We start from the raw sequence: 19,333 nt of genomic DNA, 5'->3' as shown, positions 1-19,333 counted from the left end.
CAACTGTATATTTTCACCCTGTCTATTTTCTCGGGATCCTGAAAGTCTTAAAAAGTGGGTCAAACCTCAGGGAGTGTGCATTTTTCAAACGAGAGCTTTTCAAAAAGATTCATGCCTCCTTTGATGGGGCGAGCACACAGAGCCATGCCAACAATGCAACACTATTAAACAAAAGCTAGAGTTACCTCCAACAGCTCAATCTCATTCCTAACTAAGGTCTGCTCATTATTATGGTTTGAGATTTTCCTTCCCATGGAAGCCCAGTGAGGGCTGGGATCTGCCTTCCCTGTCTGTGATCGGCCAGATGTGGAGGCCCACATGCAGTCTTTTCCCCGGCTCACACACTGGTTGGATCCGTGCTCAAAGCCTGCTGCAGGGCTTGTTCAACACAGACCCGCTACCTTGAATACATTCATCTTCCTGACTACAAACAAATAACTTACAATCCGAAACCGTTCTGCAAAGTCTTGTTGGTGGCCTTGTTGGTGGCATTATTTGGTTTGATTCTTCTTTATCGGTGCTGGTGTCCTCTCACTCAGTTCACTGGCCTATTGCGTTAGATTGATTGGTTGCAATTGTATGCTAATCAAGAAACTCCTGTTGACTCAGCAGTGAGTCAGCAGGGTTTGTTTTGTCATGTTGAACGGGTTTTGACTTAGAAACCTTGATCACGTTTTATCGGAAATGGAATGCATTTGGGCATTGGGTTTTGCATTTCAAACATGCCAATGCAAACTAAAGTATTTCGGCCACAAAGTGTTTATTTTACAGGTTTGTACCCAACCCCCCCCAGCTGGCCTTGGACACCATGTTGAGATACAAAGTGAAAGTTTGATTCTGTTTCCTTTTGTTCCAAAACAATGGTCCAAGGTCAGGAGGCTCCAAAAAAAAGGCAATCCTTCTTGATGTTTATAGAGTAGATGGTACAGTTCACAGCCTTGCCCTGCCCTTACATTTCACAACACATGGATGCCATGACAACAGCAGGATGGATCAGGGCTGGTAATTATCACAATTATCACACACTGCCTGAAAATCACTCTCAGGCAGTCTATTCGAAACGTTGAAAGAAAGGATAAAAAACAGACTTATTGTTTGTGTAACTAAAGTCTTACGGCCTACATACTTCATAACCCCCATATTCCTTGGCAGTCGGGCACAAGAACCGGTTAGATCCTTTAGCTTATCATCGACAGGGGTCCTTCCGAGCGACTACTGTTATAGCAGGGTACTAAGGATGGGGTTAGGGATTTGATTCCCATTGAGGCCATCCATGTATGATGCTTTGAAAAGCTATCTACTAAGGGACTAGAGACTAGGGACTCAAGGACTAGAATCAATGGTGCTGAGGGACTTGGGATTCACTGTCATCGGAAGGCCCCATCATTACAGGGGCACACTTCCCACTCACATATGGGGAAATGAGGGCCTGTAATCAACCTAACCTGTATGTTTGCAGTGCCTCCGGAGTACTCCCACACACGATGTCAACCTCAGCAGTGCAAAGCCACCGTCTCTGGAGCTGCATGGGACCTGCCTTAGTGACTGTGCCACCGCGACTCTTGTACTGAATGATTCATCAGAGCTGAATCTTTTATTCAGTACTAAAATATGTGTGCCTATGAAGTGTAAAATCAACTTTTTCTTTGGTTTCATTTGCATGAAGTAAAGAAAAAGCATTCTGCCTCTCGCATTTCACACCTTGAAGCGTGTACTGACTCGACATCTTGCTCATGACTCAAATCGAATGTACTTAATCATTCTGACATGCGTCACATTAAATTGCACAACTGTATCAGTACAACTGAGTCATGCTTCCCAGGGAGAGAAAAGGTCCATGTTTAAAGTCTGTGCTTGACCTGCATCCCTAGGAAGCAGACCTGTTATTTTGCCTGGACTCCAGCACTCCTGTGGCTGCCTAGACCTCCCCAGCTCTACAAAGCTTTGGCCCCAGAATATCAACAAAACATTGGCTGCCGTAATCATTCCCGATGGCTCTGCTTATTGCAGTAGCCGTCTAATGGATGGCTGTTAAGAGCTTCGTCTCACAGGCGTATTTTATGGAACAGACAGTCAAGTCTGAATGGATTAACAACGTCTTCGCTCAATGATGTGTTCCCCTGCCAAAGAGACACACATAAAAATAAAAAACACCAGCATTGTGTCACTGACCACCAGGAGTTGAGAACTTTGTCGGATAGAAACTTGGAACAGGGCTGGGGAAATCAGGAAAGATTTGCCTCCATGTTAAAGTAACACTAGCATTGTGTTGTTCTATATTTATTTTTTATTTATTCTTTAGCTTTAACAAGTTGAATCAAATCATAAAATTAAATAACCTTCTCCTCCCTAAATCACAAAAGCCTTTCATTGATAACATCTCCTGTGGTATTTTTTTGACACTATCTCATTTTGAGGATGAAAAAGGAGATTTCTTCTCCCTTCCCCACCCTTTGTGCACACAATACATAATTGGCTGTTGTTATGTCTGAGTTGATTTGGTGTTTGTGGCTCTTGGGTTGGTCATGTCGGCCAGACAAGATGTATATCCACCACAGTAGTTCGGTACACCTCTTTTGAACCTTGCAATAATGTTGAGTGCATGACTATAATGTTCAGTCATGCATAGTACACCTCATAATTGGTTGGTTGGGTGGTTACCTTATTTGGCTTGCGGCTGTGGTTCCCCTTGAATAAACATTTTCACGTAGACATTTTAAATTTGTCAAGTTGCGAGCGATCTAGAAAAAAGGTGACGTACGTTTCAAACAAACCAGTAGGTTTGGATGAAGCTAATCCTAATGATAATTACACTGCACATTGCAAACCGACTTTAAGCCTTTGACCTTTTGCTGCTGACGGTGCTTAAAATACTGACACACACGAAGACACACACACACACACACACACACACACACACACACACACACACACACACACACACACACACACACACACACACACACACACACACACACACACACACACACACACACACACACACACACACACCTTGACAGCTTGTTTATACTGGGGCCTAAATCTGGGTCCTGACTTTCTTTGACCGTAGCCCAAGGCGAAACACAAAGAGCCCGGTGCAGAGAAAGAAGCCTGTTATTATCTCTCTCGTGCTCAGCACGGTGAAAAAAGCGCCCAGGGGCCTTTCTGCCGGCGGAGGTGGGGATTGTGGCAGGACAAAGAGGAAGCAAACCTTCATAACAGATGGACCTCTATCTGGGTCCTCTGACATGTCAATCCACGTCAAACAATGATCTTTGTTGGCTGGCTGACACTGCCCAAGAGGCCGGCTCTGGCTGAATAGAATGAAAGCTTGTGGGCTTCGCTCGACAATAGTGGGCCTCGGTACACCCCTTCCCTAGCGCCACAGCAGGCAGTCTTGGGTGTAGAGGCTGCCGTGGAATGCAATGGGCTGGCTGTAGATCAGACCGTCTTTAATAGAGAGATACAACTTTTTTTTAAGGATTTAGGCCTGACCGAGCTTCACTCCTCTTATGGCGGCCAGTGAAGTGAAAGTGAATTCCCTTGGCAAAGAGAAGCATGTCAACTCCTGTGGCTGTCAACGCGGGGGGGAAACGAGTCGTGGATACATTGATACGTTAGCCGCTCTAATGTGTTATCTTTATGACGTCGGCGAGTGGGTTCAGGCCCAGAAAGTCTAAGAGGGTTTGAGAGAGGAATGTTGGGGGAAACTGTTCCATCGCCAGGACGTAGACAAAACAAGAGATGACCTCACTTCCATTTCCTCAAGCTGCAACTGTTTATCTGATACAGTCGGTCCATAAACAAGAATATAATTATTGCATGCACACAAACACACATACAAAGTACAACGTGACCAGAGAGATAATGGGGATGCTATCAGAGCGTTCTGGAGAGAACAGCAATCTGGGATCAGAACAGACCAAACTGAACCGTACGTCATGTTGAGTTTATTGGTCTTTCTCTTTATCACATTTACAGTCTCAAAGGGCTTCACGGGCCCTTAGGGACCCATTAGTATAAACCCCTCACAATCCTAAACTATACAGGTCAGCAAGGACAAGCGAAACAAAACAGTCATCATTTTTGGTTTAATGCAAAAATGAAAGCATTCAGACTTTTATAAAAACAAAACAAAGAAGGTATACGGTTCCTGTCTCTCTGACATGCTGTCTGGCCGTATGTCAGATGTAATGAAACATACAGAGTAGCCGGCCGGTCTGAACTGGGTCCAGTCATCCTATGTTTATGCTCTCTACGCAGGGTCTTGCACATGTGGATTTCACTTCCAACCACCCATGGTGATGCTTACATTATTCTGGGATAACATGCGTGCATGTTTGTAGGTTTTAATTAGAGCTTTGTTTCATTATAGGAATTTGGGTTTTATTGCCACAAAGGAGTCTCAAATAGACTGTATTTAAGAAGGAAAACACAGCTAGAAACTGTAAAGTTATACCCAAACTACACACCACAGAAATGCCGTATGACTCACTGTTCAGCAACACCTCTGAACTCTCACTATTTTACTTTAGATGTATTATCGGTTAAATAAAATATCTGTATTTCGAACAAAGACGTTTGTTCTCTGATAGACTTGGCCTTCAGTTTCAGACATACAGTAGATCCTGTACTCTATGACTGTACCAAGTCCTATACAGCTGTGATGCATTAAAGAGCAAAGCCCAGGCATATTTCTTCTACAGCCTCATCTATTATACAGATGAAAACACTATTTTCTGATGAGGAAATGCTATTTTGTTAAACAGAGATACAAGAGGAAGTGGACAATAAATATAAGGATTAACTAATCTGCTGATATAACACGATCCTGACTTTTATTGTGATAATATGATACATGGATGATACCTGTTAAATTAATTTACTTAATTTAGAGTGTGTAGAATCATTTTGCATCGAGCAGAATGGACTTGGCAGAAATGTAATATGTTACTCATAAATAGGTTTTAGTTTTTGTATAATCCCACGGAAAAAAGATAAGTTGTGTTTTCGTTAACTTTTGAGTGAGTCCTTTATATCAGAGCACCCGGGGTTGACTTGTTGCTACAGTAGCCCAGAAACTTAAACCCAGTTTTCAGCCCAGTTAAGAAAACGGATATACTACACATTACAACGGCTTCCTACTAGACTACACTACGCTATACACGTTTAACTATGTCATGACAACACAAAAACTACACTTAACTACATTTTATTATCATCATTCCAAGATATGTTTGAGAAAATCCCTTAACCTATCTTGTAAAATAGTGAAAGACCTACTGTATCTTACAAGCTTACTGTAGTAGCCTATTGTTGACAGGTCGTTTGAGGTTTTGTGGTTTGTTTATCTGTTCTGTCTTAAACCCCCAAGCTGAACTAAATAGTATAGGGGCTGGCAATCTCTTTATCTACACCAAAACGTGGGCCTGTGGAGTGCTTTGAGACTCTAACTTGACAGAGAGTTATATAAATAAACTTGGCTTACCTTTGAAGTCCCTTTGAAAGCAGCAGTAGGCCTAGTGCAAAAAAAAGAAGTAGGCTACACATCAAATGCAATACGTCTTCTTTGTAATATAATATAGATAGGTATAATGTCTGTTTCACTGCTTTTAAGGTCTGCTTCACATCATTAATTCCCAACAAGCCCGGTGTCTATGTGTGACATTCTCATGTTAATTAGATTACGTACAGTAGGGCCAGGTCCACGGAGCCGATTATTAGGCGAATCCGGTGCCCAAAACCGCACATTTCTGAAACCACCCTCGGAGGTGGTTTCAAATCTATCCGGACCTATGCGGTTTCAGGATTCGTGTGGACGCCTAAAACGCAAACGAGGATGTCATTAGCCCACCAGCTGGGGGACGTCAGAGTTGCGTTGAATTTTTTATTTATTATTTTATTTGTATTCTTTTTGTGGCTTTAAATAAAGCTCCTTGATGAACTTAATTACTAAGTGTACATTAAAAAGTATTTCTGCTCAATTTAAAAGGTTGAATCTCCTTGTGACTGAATGTTTGTCTACAGCGCGCAGGCTATAGGCACGGAGGCTCCATGCGCTCAACTTTTTTCTGTGGAGAACCAGCGCATTGAATATTTACTACTGCGTTTCTACAACGCGATGCGGTTTCGCAATTCGCAATGACTCCGTCTTTAAGGAGAATCTGAGTTTTCAATTCATTTCTTCAGAGTTCAATTTTATTCAAAATGACAATTTTTCCCCGACTTCGGGTAGGCTGTAATAACCATATTTGAAGAGAACCATTCATATGTTTTTTTCTGGTGGGTGTATTTTGCGACGAGAAGTTTATTGTCCTCGACATGATTCAAGATGCTACACAGAACACCACCAAGAAAAGTCCCATTTCCCTCCCACTGTTCTACCTTTGTGTGGCTCCCCATTGCAAACACTGGTCGACGAGGATGGCTTCAATCTGCTCCCGATTGCTTCCATGTGTTTAGATTGGACTGCATCCCGTAGCACAGCTGGTCCTAGTCACATAGCTGGGACCCGGTGGTTGAATAGCCCATTTCTTATAAGCGTGCTGATCTGAAGCAGACCATTTGGAGTGAGCACGAGAACCAAGATGACTCTTGACTTGAGAAGCAGTGTCTTTTTACATGGGACTCCACTCAGTCTCTCTCTGTCTCTCTGTCTGTGTCTCTCTCTCTCTCTCTCTCTGTCTGTCTGTCTGTCTGTCTGTCTGTCTCTATATTTTTCTCTTTCTCTCTTTGTCTCTCTCTCTTTGTCTCTCTCTCCCTCTCTCTCTCTCTCTCTCTCTCTCTCTCTCTCTCTCTCTCTCTCTCTCCCTCTGTCATGGTTGCTGTATGATGGGGACCATACGATTGTCTTTGTCTTCTCCTTTCCACTTGAATCAGATCACAGTTCTTATCCGTGTCCATGCACCAGAGTTCCAGCCTAGATCAAATTTGTCTTCTTGGCCAGACAAGTAACAGTCTCTTCATATTCAGTTAAAGACAGATTTAATCATCTCCAGATATAGTCTTGGAGATCTGTAGTTGTGGCTGGGCAAATCCCTGGATACTCCTAATTAAAAGACAGTTTTAAAATTTCTTCTTGGCCGTACATCAGTTGAGATAGAAAATGATAAAGTGACAGCTTTGAGAATTGGAGAATTGATCTTGATCACTGATGTGTCAGCCATGAAAGTGTTATGGGTTGTTCCTTACTGATAATTGTTGGCAGCTAAAGTATGCATTTTTAAGAAAGGTATGTCAGAGTTTTAGGTTTCCAGACTGTAGTCAACTTTGAAGCATTCCACAGTAGTGGAGAGGTTGGGAGGAAGCCAGCCATATTTTGCCTTTAAATTACATTTGATTTTAAGATATATTTTGACATAGCTATATTTTCTTAAAGAATGAGGCCAACAAAAGCTACGGTCAAACAAAGAGGTACAGATCAAATACCTGTTCCCATTTAGCCAAATTTCTGAAGTCAGGCTGAAATTGTTCAGATATTTATTTTGCATTATTACTTACATTTAGGCATTAATTAAATGTAACAAGTAAGCTTTATTATTTATAGATAAAATGTTAAAAGGTATGATCAATTCAGGCATTTTCATTTTATATGAATCTACTAAAAATATTAAAGGAGACATATTAAGACGTTTTCACAACAAGTAAACATAGTATTTGAGTTCCAGAAAACATGTTTTTGAAGCTGTTTGCTGGAAATAGCTTTTAGGAAAAAAAATCGGGCCTACCGCTATTCCCCTCTTTTTCAGTCCCTTCAGAATGCGCTGTTTCTGGTGTCTGTAGCTCTAATGCAGATGAGCTGCTGCCCATTGACCAATGAGCTGTCAGACTGAACCACAGAATGGAGCCCATGGGACCTATGAGATCGAAAAATATGAATGGGTTTCAATGGAGAGAAAGTAATTATTTCCTGGTCCTAGTCTTTATATGCCCTGGATAACACAGTTGTTTCTGGATTTAAATGATAATTTTTCATGCAAAGAAAACAAAGAATTTTTCGCGAAGTACAAAGTAGTTTAATAATGTTAGGTTTTGTGTGAGGCCGCTTTGTGAACTACAGCTCTTCGCTGTTCTCAACGCAAATGATATACTTCACCACCTGCACTTGGAACTCATGTCGATCTCTCTGCTCCACTTCACGGGCTTTTTTCCAAGGGGAGGATAAAAGCATTGAAAGAGGTGAAAACCATTATGAATCGGGGCATGTGGAGAGTTTCAGTTATGCCGATGGGTAGATTGTCGGTCTTGTCCACGCCAGTCGCAGGGAGCTTGACGTCACATACAAGACATTTAGTCTTTCTCATTGTGTTTTCCCTACAGCCTTTAACTGAACAATTGCACAATTAACGGTCAAACTCTTGACATGAAAAAATTATCAATTAAATCCACAAACAACATATGTGTAATTCGGGGCATATAAAGACTGGGACCAGAAGATTATTACTTTCTCTCCATTGAAAGCCATTCATATTTTTCTGCCGCCGAGTTCCCCCCGCCGGAGCTGCTCGTCCGCTGGTCCACAAAATCTTAGCTATGCTCTGATTGGAGGGGAGTGGGGAAGTGGGAGGTAATATTCAACTGTGCCCCCTTCCTACATAGGAGAGGACGCCAAAACTGACTCGCTGGTTTGGTAACTGTAGGCGGGGTACTTCCAGAAATGCATATCTCACTCAAAAAATCATGTACAGAAGTTTTTATGCGTGTGGGAGCATCAGAGACCCAAAACAACACCCCAAATCCCAGGAAAAGTGTTGTTTTCATAATAATGTCCCCTTTAAGTTAAAACAAAATGGAATAGAAGAAGATAAAGAACAATAGTTCAATTCAACCCTGCGGACCTACTGTCTAATGGCAGGTTTCTCTTCCCTGGTTCCCTCTAGAACCCACAGTCTCTGGACTCATCCATCCAGAGTGCCCTGTCAGCCCTCTTCCCTCCCTTCGAGGCCACCGCGCCCATCGTCCTCAGCCAGCTCTTCCGCACCATCGAGGAGCGTTACCACGGCGACGCCTTGCAGTGCCTGCTGGACTTCCTGATCCCTTCCAAGCACATCCTTGAGAGCGTGCAACAGGCGGCATGTGTGAGTCTGCTTGCTGCATATACACTTGTTTAACCTCCACCCTCACAGGAAAATATACACACTGGAATTTATTGGTATGCGGCCACAAAGTGTTCTAGTGGTTAGTAGTGGTTTATTTTCTGTTCTAAGCAAAGCATTGTTGACAAATAAACCATGAAAACCATACTGCAGATTTTCCCAATATACTGCTATTTGAGAGAAAAAGGGATAACAGAGACTGCAACCTGACGAAAATCGAGGACATTGTAAAAAATGTGTAGCCTAGTAAATGTGTGTGTGATTATCTATGCGTTATTTGTTGTAGGTTAGCCCAGCATCCCAGCTAGGGAGCGAGCATTTCAGTTTTAGCAACTAATTCAATTAGAGAACAAAGAGAACAACATGAATAAAAGTTTGTTCCAGCAAGAAATTCTTTAAGAAAGGATCTAGATTTCCCTTCACATATTTTTGAGATATATTTTAGCCTTTGTGTTTTTTGCGATAAGAAAAATAAATGGAACACCATAACATTCCAAAAATGGAAATACAGAAAATCTCTCTCTAAGATGAATGAAATAAACTTGGAACTACCTTCCACTGAAACATGTGCTTCTTATATCTTTTTTTCCAAGGCTGCCTACTCGGATGTAATTTTCTGCCATGAGGGTTGGCCACTGTGTCTGCATGACCAAACGGTGATCCACCTCGCTCCCCTGAACCCTCTGCTCCTGCGGCCGTCAGACTTCTACCTCCAGGTGGAGCCCTTTGGGGAACAAGCGGCGAGAATCGTCCTCAAAAGCCTCCTCGCTGAAGGGTGTCGCGAGGTGGAGGAGACCCCCTTACTGGAGACCTCCTACCCCTGCATTTTCACGGAGGATTGGCTGCGGGACATCAATGAGGGGCGCCACGGCACACCTCTGACGCGCTGCTTGCTCTCCACAGACCAGGGGGTGATAAAGTTGCCCTGGGCAAAAGTTGCCATTCCGGAGTTCATAGAAAAGCCTAAGCCCACGGTGCCAAGCTTGTTACCGCTCGCTCGGGACACACCTCCGGAGCCCAGGAGGCTTTTGACTCCATCCCATTATAACTCGTCCACCTTGCCAATGGAGAGCTTGCTTCTACCGAGGAGGGACAGGATGAGAGCGTCTCTGAGAATTCCAGAAGACTCCTCCAAACTGGTCAAGGTGCACAATGACAGGCCCACTCCCAAAACCTGCCCCAAACCCTCACCCAAGCCCATTGGTTGGGTTTCACCCAATACCTGGGACTGCCAGAACTATCGGGAGATCGAGGGCGACTACGTTGACCTTGTTGATCTGGTCAAGGACAAAGAGGCTTTGGCTAAACTCGACAACCACCCAAACCCCCCCGGTTCCATCTCATTCAAACCCGTTCGGCCGCCTCCGCCGGTACCGGTCGCCAACGGCAGCGGCGTTGGTGGACGCAGCCTTCGGTACGGCGAAGGGGCCTTTCCACCTTGTAGCCAGAAGAGGTTGAGCTACGAGATGTCCGAACAGGAGATGAAATGTAGGTACAGGGATTCTTACACGGCGGCACTGAAGAACCCTGTGGCGTTTGAGAGAGGGAGCGCAGACCTGCTCGCCGCTCTGAAGGAGTTTGGCTTTCAGAGCCCGGAAGACTTTGGACCCAATGGTAGATTTGTCACTCACGGAGATCCTCCCAGACACTCGTTGAACTGCTGTAAAGACTATGAGCCAAATAAGGAGCCCCAGCGACGGAAGGCAAGTTGTCGAATGCCTGAAAGCGTTGAGTCCCATGCTAAAGAACCCAGCGGACATTTAGTAGCAGAAACTCTGACCAAAGAATTACAATTGGATGAAAAATTTGCCTCAGGTGGAATTCCTCGCCAGAAAGTTCAAACAGACATTCTTATCCCCCATCAAAAAGGCCATGGATCTAAAGGTCAAACGAAGGCCAACGACTCTCCTGTGGAAAAATGTGAGGATAACATCATCCCTCATCACAAAGCAGAGGTGCTGAAACCACCAGTGAAATTCAAAGCCAAACTAAGGTCTCTCTCCACGGTGTCCGAGTCACCCAAAGGGAGTCCCATTCTCTACAAGCTCAACAACAGGAGTCACAGTGACATTTGCCCTGAAATGATTCCTAGCATCATTCATTACAAGCAGAACGCAGGCTTTAGTCTGGCAACTCAAAAAGAGGAAGTACGTCATTCGCCCAAAAAGGGTAAGCACCGAGATGATATGAAATGACACTTAAAGTAGATAAATTATTCTTACAGGAAAGCTGAAATACAGACAAACAATGGAATTTTTCTGTTAACAGTCTGCCACAAAAAGTTAGCACAATATTCACACATAAAACTCCAGTTGAAGGTTATGGCCCATTAATCACATTAAAAGGTTTCTAGCCCTTAACAGTTGATTGAAACCTCGACCATGACTCCCAGGGCTCTTGGGGGGGTTCTCCATGGAGGGTCATAAAGGCTCTTTAGAGAGACGTTTAAAGGGGGCGTAGAGGGTCGAGCCTGACTATGATATTCCCCAGAGGGAATTTCCTCCTCCGCTGTTTGGCTTCCTGAGCTAAACGATAAACATTACGCACGTCATTCTGTCGACAGAGAATACAGAAATAGCGTTGGCACACTACAAAAAGTCTATCAGGATATAAAAATGAAGAGAAAGCTGTGGTTTTTCTATCCTAATCTAGGGAGACAGCATAACATAGCAGGCAGGAAGAAAGGCTGCCCCCCCCCCCCCCACCTCCCCCCCTACACCCTCTCCACAACACGCACACCCATCGGCATGTACCCATGGGTCCCGGGAAGGGCATGGAGAGATCCTGACTGAAGACATGCTTGTCTCAGGCTATTAAAGTAGCGACTGGAGGGAACACAGGCCTGCTTTGTTGTCTCTAAAGAGGGACCAATTAGGACGTCCGAAATCAAAGCCAGGCTTAGTAGGCTGGCCCTACGTCGTCGTTTTTCTTACACAAGTCCAAGGCTTTAAAGGCTGGCTGAATTTCTTTATGCGCCTGAGCATTTTTTCTGTCTGTCTATAAGACTGACTGCTACTATGATGACTACTCATACAAACGATTTATAGCGAAAGAAACCCCTTTAGTGTGAGCTGTGAGGGAAGGCCAAAGATCACTGGAGAATAATGTCCACTAGCACTCACAGCCAGAGGACATCCTCATAAACGTCCCGGAGTGGTCATGATATATAATATACGCCCCCCCCCCCCGGCCCCATGTTTTTTAATCATTCTGTATTTCTTTAGCTTGGTGTGCATTAACCTTTGGAATAACATGTGGAAACTTCTTGACCTGCAGACCTCCAGTCAAACAACAACACAGACGGATCATATTTAAAGCTCCACGACGTCAAGACAGACAAGCCTCTGCCGTCCCCTAGAGAACCACAGCCGTCCGTCTGTCCTGCTGTCCCCTCTGCTCCTCAGAGCCAGGAGGCCACTCTGAGAAGCATTGTGGGGCTCCTTCAACTTGGCACCATATGTTTGCCAGGTACCGCCAACCAGTCTGTCACATGTTTTTTTCCATTTCGACATCGCTATTGCGATGTCAAAATAGTGTTAACGAATAGTGTTCGGATTATCATTAGCCATTGGACTTTGATAACTTTCCTTGCAGATAGTTAATATATTTTATTCAATACATTTTGTGTATGACCAACTGAATCTAAGACTTCCAATGCCTAGCAACACATGTACATGTAATACATGATTAGATGCTGACTCTGATAAAAGTGAAAATAAAATTAATTAAATTCTGGCGAAAGAGTCGCACCATAGCACCTTTCTATTCTCTTTTTTCTGTCATGTCAATCTCCAGGAGGGCGGGACAAGACGGGTCGCGCGGTACTAGAAGTGCACGGGGAGAGGGCCATGTGGACGGCACCTCTGGCCTCAGCCCCGCACCTCTGCAGGCTGATTCTCTACATGAGCCTCATACCAAGGTACCACCTGGATGATTGTTTGAGTTATTTAAACTTCTGGGAATGTCTTTCTTGGGGTTGGGGGTCTATTTATCTTTTTTACTTTCTTATCTTGCTAAGTTAATTCAATTTCCGGCAAGCTCTATGTTTAGGGGGCCATTTCAGAGGTCAGGGGAAATCTGCAATGGTTTAGGAGTTTGTTGAGTATGTGAGTTGTGATTCAGTTAGGTCAATGACAAAGACGAATTGGTACTCAATAAAGTAAAAGCAATGCAATCATTGGTTGCATAATGACATTCCCTATAAAAACGTGATTCAAAAACCTAATACTGGGATATGATTTCCAAATTTAATATATCTCTCAACCACTAGAGGGCCTCCTAATACTGTATAAAAGGCGCAGAATATGGGACTTTCTTTTTTATCTAGCGGACACTGTTATGGAGGAGATTCACCGCCTTTATTGCCGCCCCAATTTAACAGTTTTAAAGCACTATCTTATTATCATTCCAGTCAAATCCAATCTAGATGCGCCAACTACAATTTCATCCACATTCTATCAGTGCATTGTCAAAGCTATGTTAACCCCCTTAAAATCCACTACAATACACTTTTACAGCACCTTGCATTGCAAGTGCAAATGCAAGGTGCTGTAAAAGGGAGCTCCTCCCCATGCGAAGGACCTTACTCACTTCAAGGTGCCATAACAATAAACCGCAATTGGAGGTCTTCCTCCCACCGTGGTTACAGCCCGTCCTCTCCATAATAACATGAGCTGGCTGTAGGCCACTGCCACGCAGTCTGCTGACTATCTGGTATGTGACGCCCCGCTAGACATTTCACATTGGGACTCACGCACTGGTAACCCAACACCAGGCCATTAAGAAGGGTGTGTGAAATTGTCCGAGGGAAATTTGGAGGAGTGAAAGAGGATAGTGTGTCTGTGTGTGTGTGAGAGTGACCCTAGTGTATGTATAGTGTGCATACGTGGACGTGTGTGTACGTGTGTTTGTATGTGCCTGCATGTTTGTGTCTGTGTGTGATTGTGTTTTTGTGTCTGTGTGTGATAGTGTGTGTGCATGCATGTGTCTGTGTGTGTGTGAGTGGGTTTTTGTGTCTGCGTGTGTGCAGGTGTCTGTGGTTGTGTGTATGTGCATGCATTTGTCTGCGTGTGGGCATGTGTCTGTGTGTGTGTGTGTGTGTGCGTTTGTGTGCGTACTGGCCTGCCTGTGTGCATGTGTTTGTGTGTGTGTGAGTGTGTGCATGTGTCTATGTGTGAGTAAGTGAGCATTTAAGAAAGTGAGCGAGGGAGAGACATGACCTGTGAAGGAGCTGAGAGAGTCTAAATGCCTCTTGATCAGATAAGAGCTCCTGTGATGAAGTGAACGCATGCCAGCATGCTCGCTAACACGCTTCCACTCGTACCCAGGAAAGAAGTCCGAGATTTGGGCATGACACTTGTGATCGACGCCAGGAAGAGGCCTCCTCCCCCGCTCCTCTACAAAGCCCTGTTGATGGCCCAGGTTAGAACAATTCACCCTCTCTCTCTCTCTCTCTCTCACACACACTCTCTCCCTTTGTCTCTCGCTTTCTCTCTGTCAGTCTTACCCTCTGTCTGTCTATCTCTCTCTGTCTCTCACTCTCTCTTTATCTGTCTCTTTGTCTATCTTTGTCTCTAACACTCTGTCTCTCTCTCGCTATGCCCGTCTGTCTCTGTTTCTTTTTCTATGTCTCTGTTTCTGTCTCTTTCTCTCTCCCTGCCCCTTTAAGTACACACACACACACACACACACACGCCAGCACATAGTCTGGCGCGCACGCGCACACAAACAGAAAGAAAGAAAAACAATCGTTACAACTTTTCTGGCATGGTGAGGTTTCGTAGTACCACAAGGGGGAGCCAACGATTAGCCATATTTATTTGAGCAGACTTTTATACAAAGTGACCTAAGGTGTAGGTCGAGGTGAGGGCTTGTGCATCACCACGTCACATTACATCGGCCTACATTTTGGAAGCATGTAGGTATAGTAATGTTATTGTTATTGTATTGTGTTGGTATATTGCTTTCTCGATAATTGTTAAGTAATAAGTAGGGCTGTCAAATTAACGCGTTAATTTCGATTAATTAATCACAGAAAGAAAAACTCCCAGACGGAACTATAGATAGCAACACCGTTATCTGCAATCTCTGTTGTAAGAAATGCTCCTTCAACCTTAAAAATCACCTCAACGCAAAACATTTGGTAGCAAGCTCGCAGGTAGGCCTACTAGCTGCCACAGCCCCTGAAGCTGGCGCTAGCAGGCAGCCTCTTCAAGCCACACTCGACTGAGATGCATTGAATCTTGAGTGACATGGAAATGTTATTAATTTGATCTTAAAATGCACCGTACGTTAATGAAAGACATGTTTTAAATAAAAGAGACATTGAACTTTAAAGTCTATTAGGCCTATGTCTATTATTCATTGAATCACCCATCTGCCATAATTAATTTGAATTAAATTATTTTGAAATACTTTCTCGGAAAAAGTAGGCTATGCGATTAATTTACATTAATTAATCACAGAGCATGTAATTAATTAGCTTGACAGCCCTAGACAGCCGTAGTAATAAGTAATGACAATTTTTGTTATACTGCTGCAGCGGTTCTAATGCCAAACATGTCAAAACTAAGTTGTCATTCGCCTATTTTACAGTATAATTATGTTGAGTTAGGATTTCATAGTACTGCAACTCTATGGAATTCTTCAATATGGAGGAGTATCGCCCACGAAAAAATTAAAAGAAAACAACAAATGCATCTTCTGTTTTATGATATAGCTATTACCTGTCCGCTACTCTAATAGGGCTTATCGTCAAAACGTTCTTTTGCTGTGGCAGTTTCAAACACAACAACGTCTCTGCATAATGACAACAAATTCCACTATAAATTACTAAACAATGCCCCAAAAAACATTACTATTAACATAACAAATATGACATTCCAATGTTCGTCTGCTTCCAAAGTGAAGGCGTGGTTTTCGATGTGATGTTGTGACCTAAGCCTATAAGCCCTATAAATACATAAAATGTGTGTTTTGTCATGCATGTCTTGCTAATCCAACCCCTTGGTTCATGTGGCAGGAGCAAGCTCTCCACGCGGTCCATAGTATTCTGATACTAGTGGACAAAGACACCGTCCCCCGCCCTGAGAGACAGCCCGGATTACAGGTGGGGAAAACAAATTCATAGCATTTCCTTTCTTCATATTTGGAGCACATTTACATTTTATTCTTCTTCTCACTGCATATTGATTCATACTTTTTTCCTTGTCTTTGTCTATGTGTGTTAGATGGATGTGGTGACCTCTTTAAAAGCACTCAACAAGATAGTGGAGGCTTCCCAGCTGACCTCTGACCTGGGCGGGACCTTTGCCTACAGCCATACCGATTGGCTACAGCTCCACCAGGTGTCATAGCCGCTTTCAAAGCCTCTCAGCAATTTCATGCCGCTACTTTGAAAAAGATACAGGAAGATTGGGAAATCATTTGTCAATGTCTCATCAAGCAATGTCGTTTATGATTTGTTAGCCTCAGTTTCCTTGGAAAGCATGTGGAAACCACTCTTTCAGGAAAAGTCAGTTGAGAATACTCTTTCGACACTTCCCACACAGCCCTTACCCTAACCCTAGCCCTAACCCTATAATAGTTGAGTGAAGCAAAGATAAGCCCGGTGTAATGAATTGTAGGTTCAATGTTTACAGAACAGTCAATCATAGAATATAAATGGCATGTTGCTGTGTGGGGGAATGTGTAAATCAGGGAATGTGTAAATCATTCTGCTGTCAAGTATATCTATAGAACATATTTTCCTTCCCCTCCATTTGACCAACCTGCTCTGAACTTACTTTGTCCCAGAGGCTGGTGTCCTTCACGACTGACCTGCAAGGGGCTGACAGTTTGCTTCAAAAGGCCATCAAGAAAGTTGATGAAACCAAATCTATGGACACCGCACAGGTACGTTTCAAAGCTTACCATGTCTAGTTAGTTACCTTCACTATTGGGACTTAGGCCTTACATTGTGAATGTTTGTGTGTGTGTGTGTGTGTGTGTGTGTGTGTGTGTGTGTGTGTGTGTGTGTGTGTGTGTGTGTGTGTGTGTGTGTGTGTGTGTGTGTGTGTGTGTGTGTGTGTGTGTGTGTGTGTGTGTGTGTGTGTGTGTGTGCGCGCGTGGGCGTGTGTCCTGCAGGAGGTGCAACAATGCATACAGGAACAGAGAACCTCAATGAAGGAAGTGCTGGAAAACAGCCGGCTGGTCTCTCTGCAGAGAGAAGGAGGAGCCATCCTTGCCCGATTCAGGAGAGAAGACCTCCGCTTCCAGCAGTCAGAGGACAGCAGGTACACAGACCACCCGTCATGCACACCAACACACTCAACACGAACATGTCTGCACAGACGGATTAAACAGTTTCTAGGTGATTTTGGAATGTATCCATGTTTGCATTGTTTGCATTGACAAAGTTCCTTTCAGAGAGAGAGAGAGAGAAGGGCGTTGTTTTCCAATGCACATGCTTGAATGAATTTAGGGTGTTGGTTCATGCCAGGGGAGTGGGGCGAGGGGGGGGCAAGCTGAATTGTGTTTCAGATTCAGATTGATTATTTGTCACATACTGTACATACAATCCAGTGAAATGTTAACAGTCTGCAAAGTAAACACACAACTGCGCTAGAGATTCAGGTATACATTCCAAAAGGGTACTTAAAGGTTAAACCCGGCGTTGATAAGGATGCCGTCCGGGGCGCTGGTTCCCAAAGAAAAGCAAGCCACCAGCGGGCCATTGATAGCATTCACACTGTAAAGCTTAAACATCATGCAACCACATAACCATGATGCTGCTGTTGTTGTGCTCCTGCCCATCCAGAGATGCGGTGGAGGCCGTCACCAGCCTGTACAACCAGTTGGAGGAGAAGCTCCATACTCTGGTGATGCGCTCCAATGAGTCGCTTCAGCACCTGCAGCATCTCTTCAGGCTACGGGAGGTGGAGGGCCACATCAACGCGGTACTTTTGGGGGGTTATGGGCCGTCGCACTTTTCACACTTATAAACTTTTACAAGTGTTCCATGGGGCAGTGTAGTAGTTTGTCTGTCTTGACTTACAGTCAAAAGGTTCTTGGTTCGATTACTGGATGCCCAATCTGTGGTGATCCTCGGGCAAGTAGCCTAACCCCGAACTGCTCCCGAATGACCTGCATGTGTGTTCACTTTATGTGGTTTTGTAAAATAATATCTACCAACTGACTAAATAGAAGTATTCGAGAAGGCCCTTGATCAGTATTTTGTTAATAATATTTTTTGTTAATATTTTTTAGTTTTTTGTTAATAATATCTCCGTGTGTTTGTTGTAGGCTGGGATATGGTTCAATAGGGAAGGGGAACAGACGTTGAAGGACAACTCAACACTAGACACCCTGAAGGACTCTGAGACGGCCCTGCAGCACCTCGACGCCTTCCTCACACAGGCCATGGTAGAGATACTCAATAGAATACATTATATAGAATACTATATATAGCATACGATATATAGAATACAATTAAGAGTACAATATATAGCATACAATATATAGCATTCATAATGTAGCATACATTATATAGAATACCTTATATAAAACACATAATGTAGCATACATTATATAGAATACATTATGTAGAATACATTATATAAAACACATTATCAAGCAATGTAATTATTATGGTGTTGGCTCAACAATATGTTGTTAGTATCTTCATGAAAAAAACGTGTGTATTTTCTTCAAACATGGGTGACATGCAGCTGAGAAATGCGATGTAGTGTATTGTTGCTGTTCTAAAAATGCTTACAATAAACCATACAATCCCAGATGGTAAATGTGGGTCTCACATCAGAAGTACAGGACAGTAATAAGTACATCAAAACTATATGGTAAATCAATGTGTTCTTCAAGTCTATATAAGAAGGAGCAGGGAGCATACAAATGCGATCTGATCCATCTACTGTATGCCTGTATCTCATAGGAGAAGAAGCAGGCAGCGATGGCTCTCATGCTGGAGGCGCAGAACATTGTGGACACCAGCCCCCCCAGCCCGGCCACAGACGTGTTTCGGACCGTGGTCAGCACTTTCAAATCCAACATGGACGACCTTCTACATCGGGCGGAGCCAAAGCGGAAGGAGCTTGACGTCCTCACGCAACTGCACCGCTTCTGTGAACAGGTGGGTGGACAACACGGACCACATTGAAGAGGCAAAGCCCCGTGCTGCTTTGTGAACTGGAACAACATGTAGATATTGGAATGTTTTTGCTTTGGCTCCCACCCAGACAATA

General features: G+C 43.7%; 1 protein-coding gene across 1 annotated transcript in view; it reads left to right on the top strand.

Annotated features, from left to right (window-relative positions):
- Positions 1-19,333, top strand: part of LOC132470988 (pleckstrin homology domain-containing family G member 4B-like) — a 29,123-nt gene that overhangs the window by 2,374 nt on the left and 7,416 nt on the right. Inside the window, 12 exon segments of the mRNA XM_060069950.1 lie at positions 8,880-9,077; positions 9,689-11,264; positions 12,372-12,563; positions 12,891-13,014; positions 14,423-14,516; positions 16,117-16,203; positions 16,325-16,441; positions 16,890-16,988; positions 17,220-17,368; positions 17,893-18,031; positions 18,378-18,497; positions 19,024-19,240. Coding sequence (XP_059925933.1) covers positions 8,880-9,077; positions 9,689-11,264; positions 12,372-12,563; positions 12,891-13,014; positions 14,423-14,516; positions 16,117-16,203; positions 16,325-16,441; positions 16,890-16,988; positions 17,220-17,368; positions 17,893-18,031; positions 18,378-18,497; positions 19,024-19,240 — 3,112 coding nt within the window.

The sequence above is a fragment of the Gadus macrocephalus genome, chromosome 13 (assembly GCF_031168955.1).
Source record: "Gadus macrocephalus chromosome 13, ASM3116895v1".
NCBI lineage: Eukaryota > Metazoa > Chordata > Actinopteri > Gadiformes > Gadidae > Gadus > Gadus macrocephalus.
Note: the sequence above shows the minus strand (reverse complement) of the source record. Positions and strands in the feature narration are given on the sequence as shown.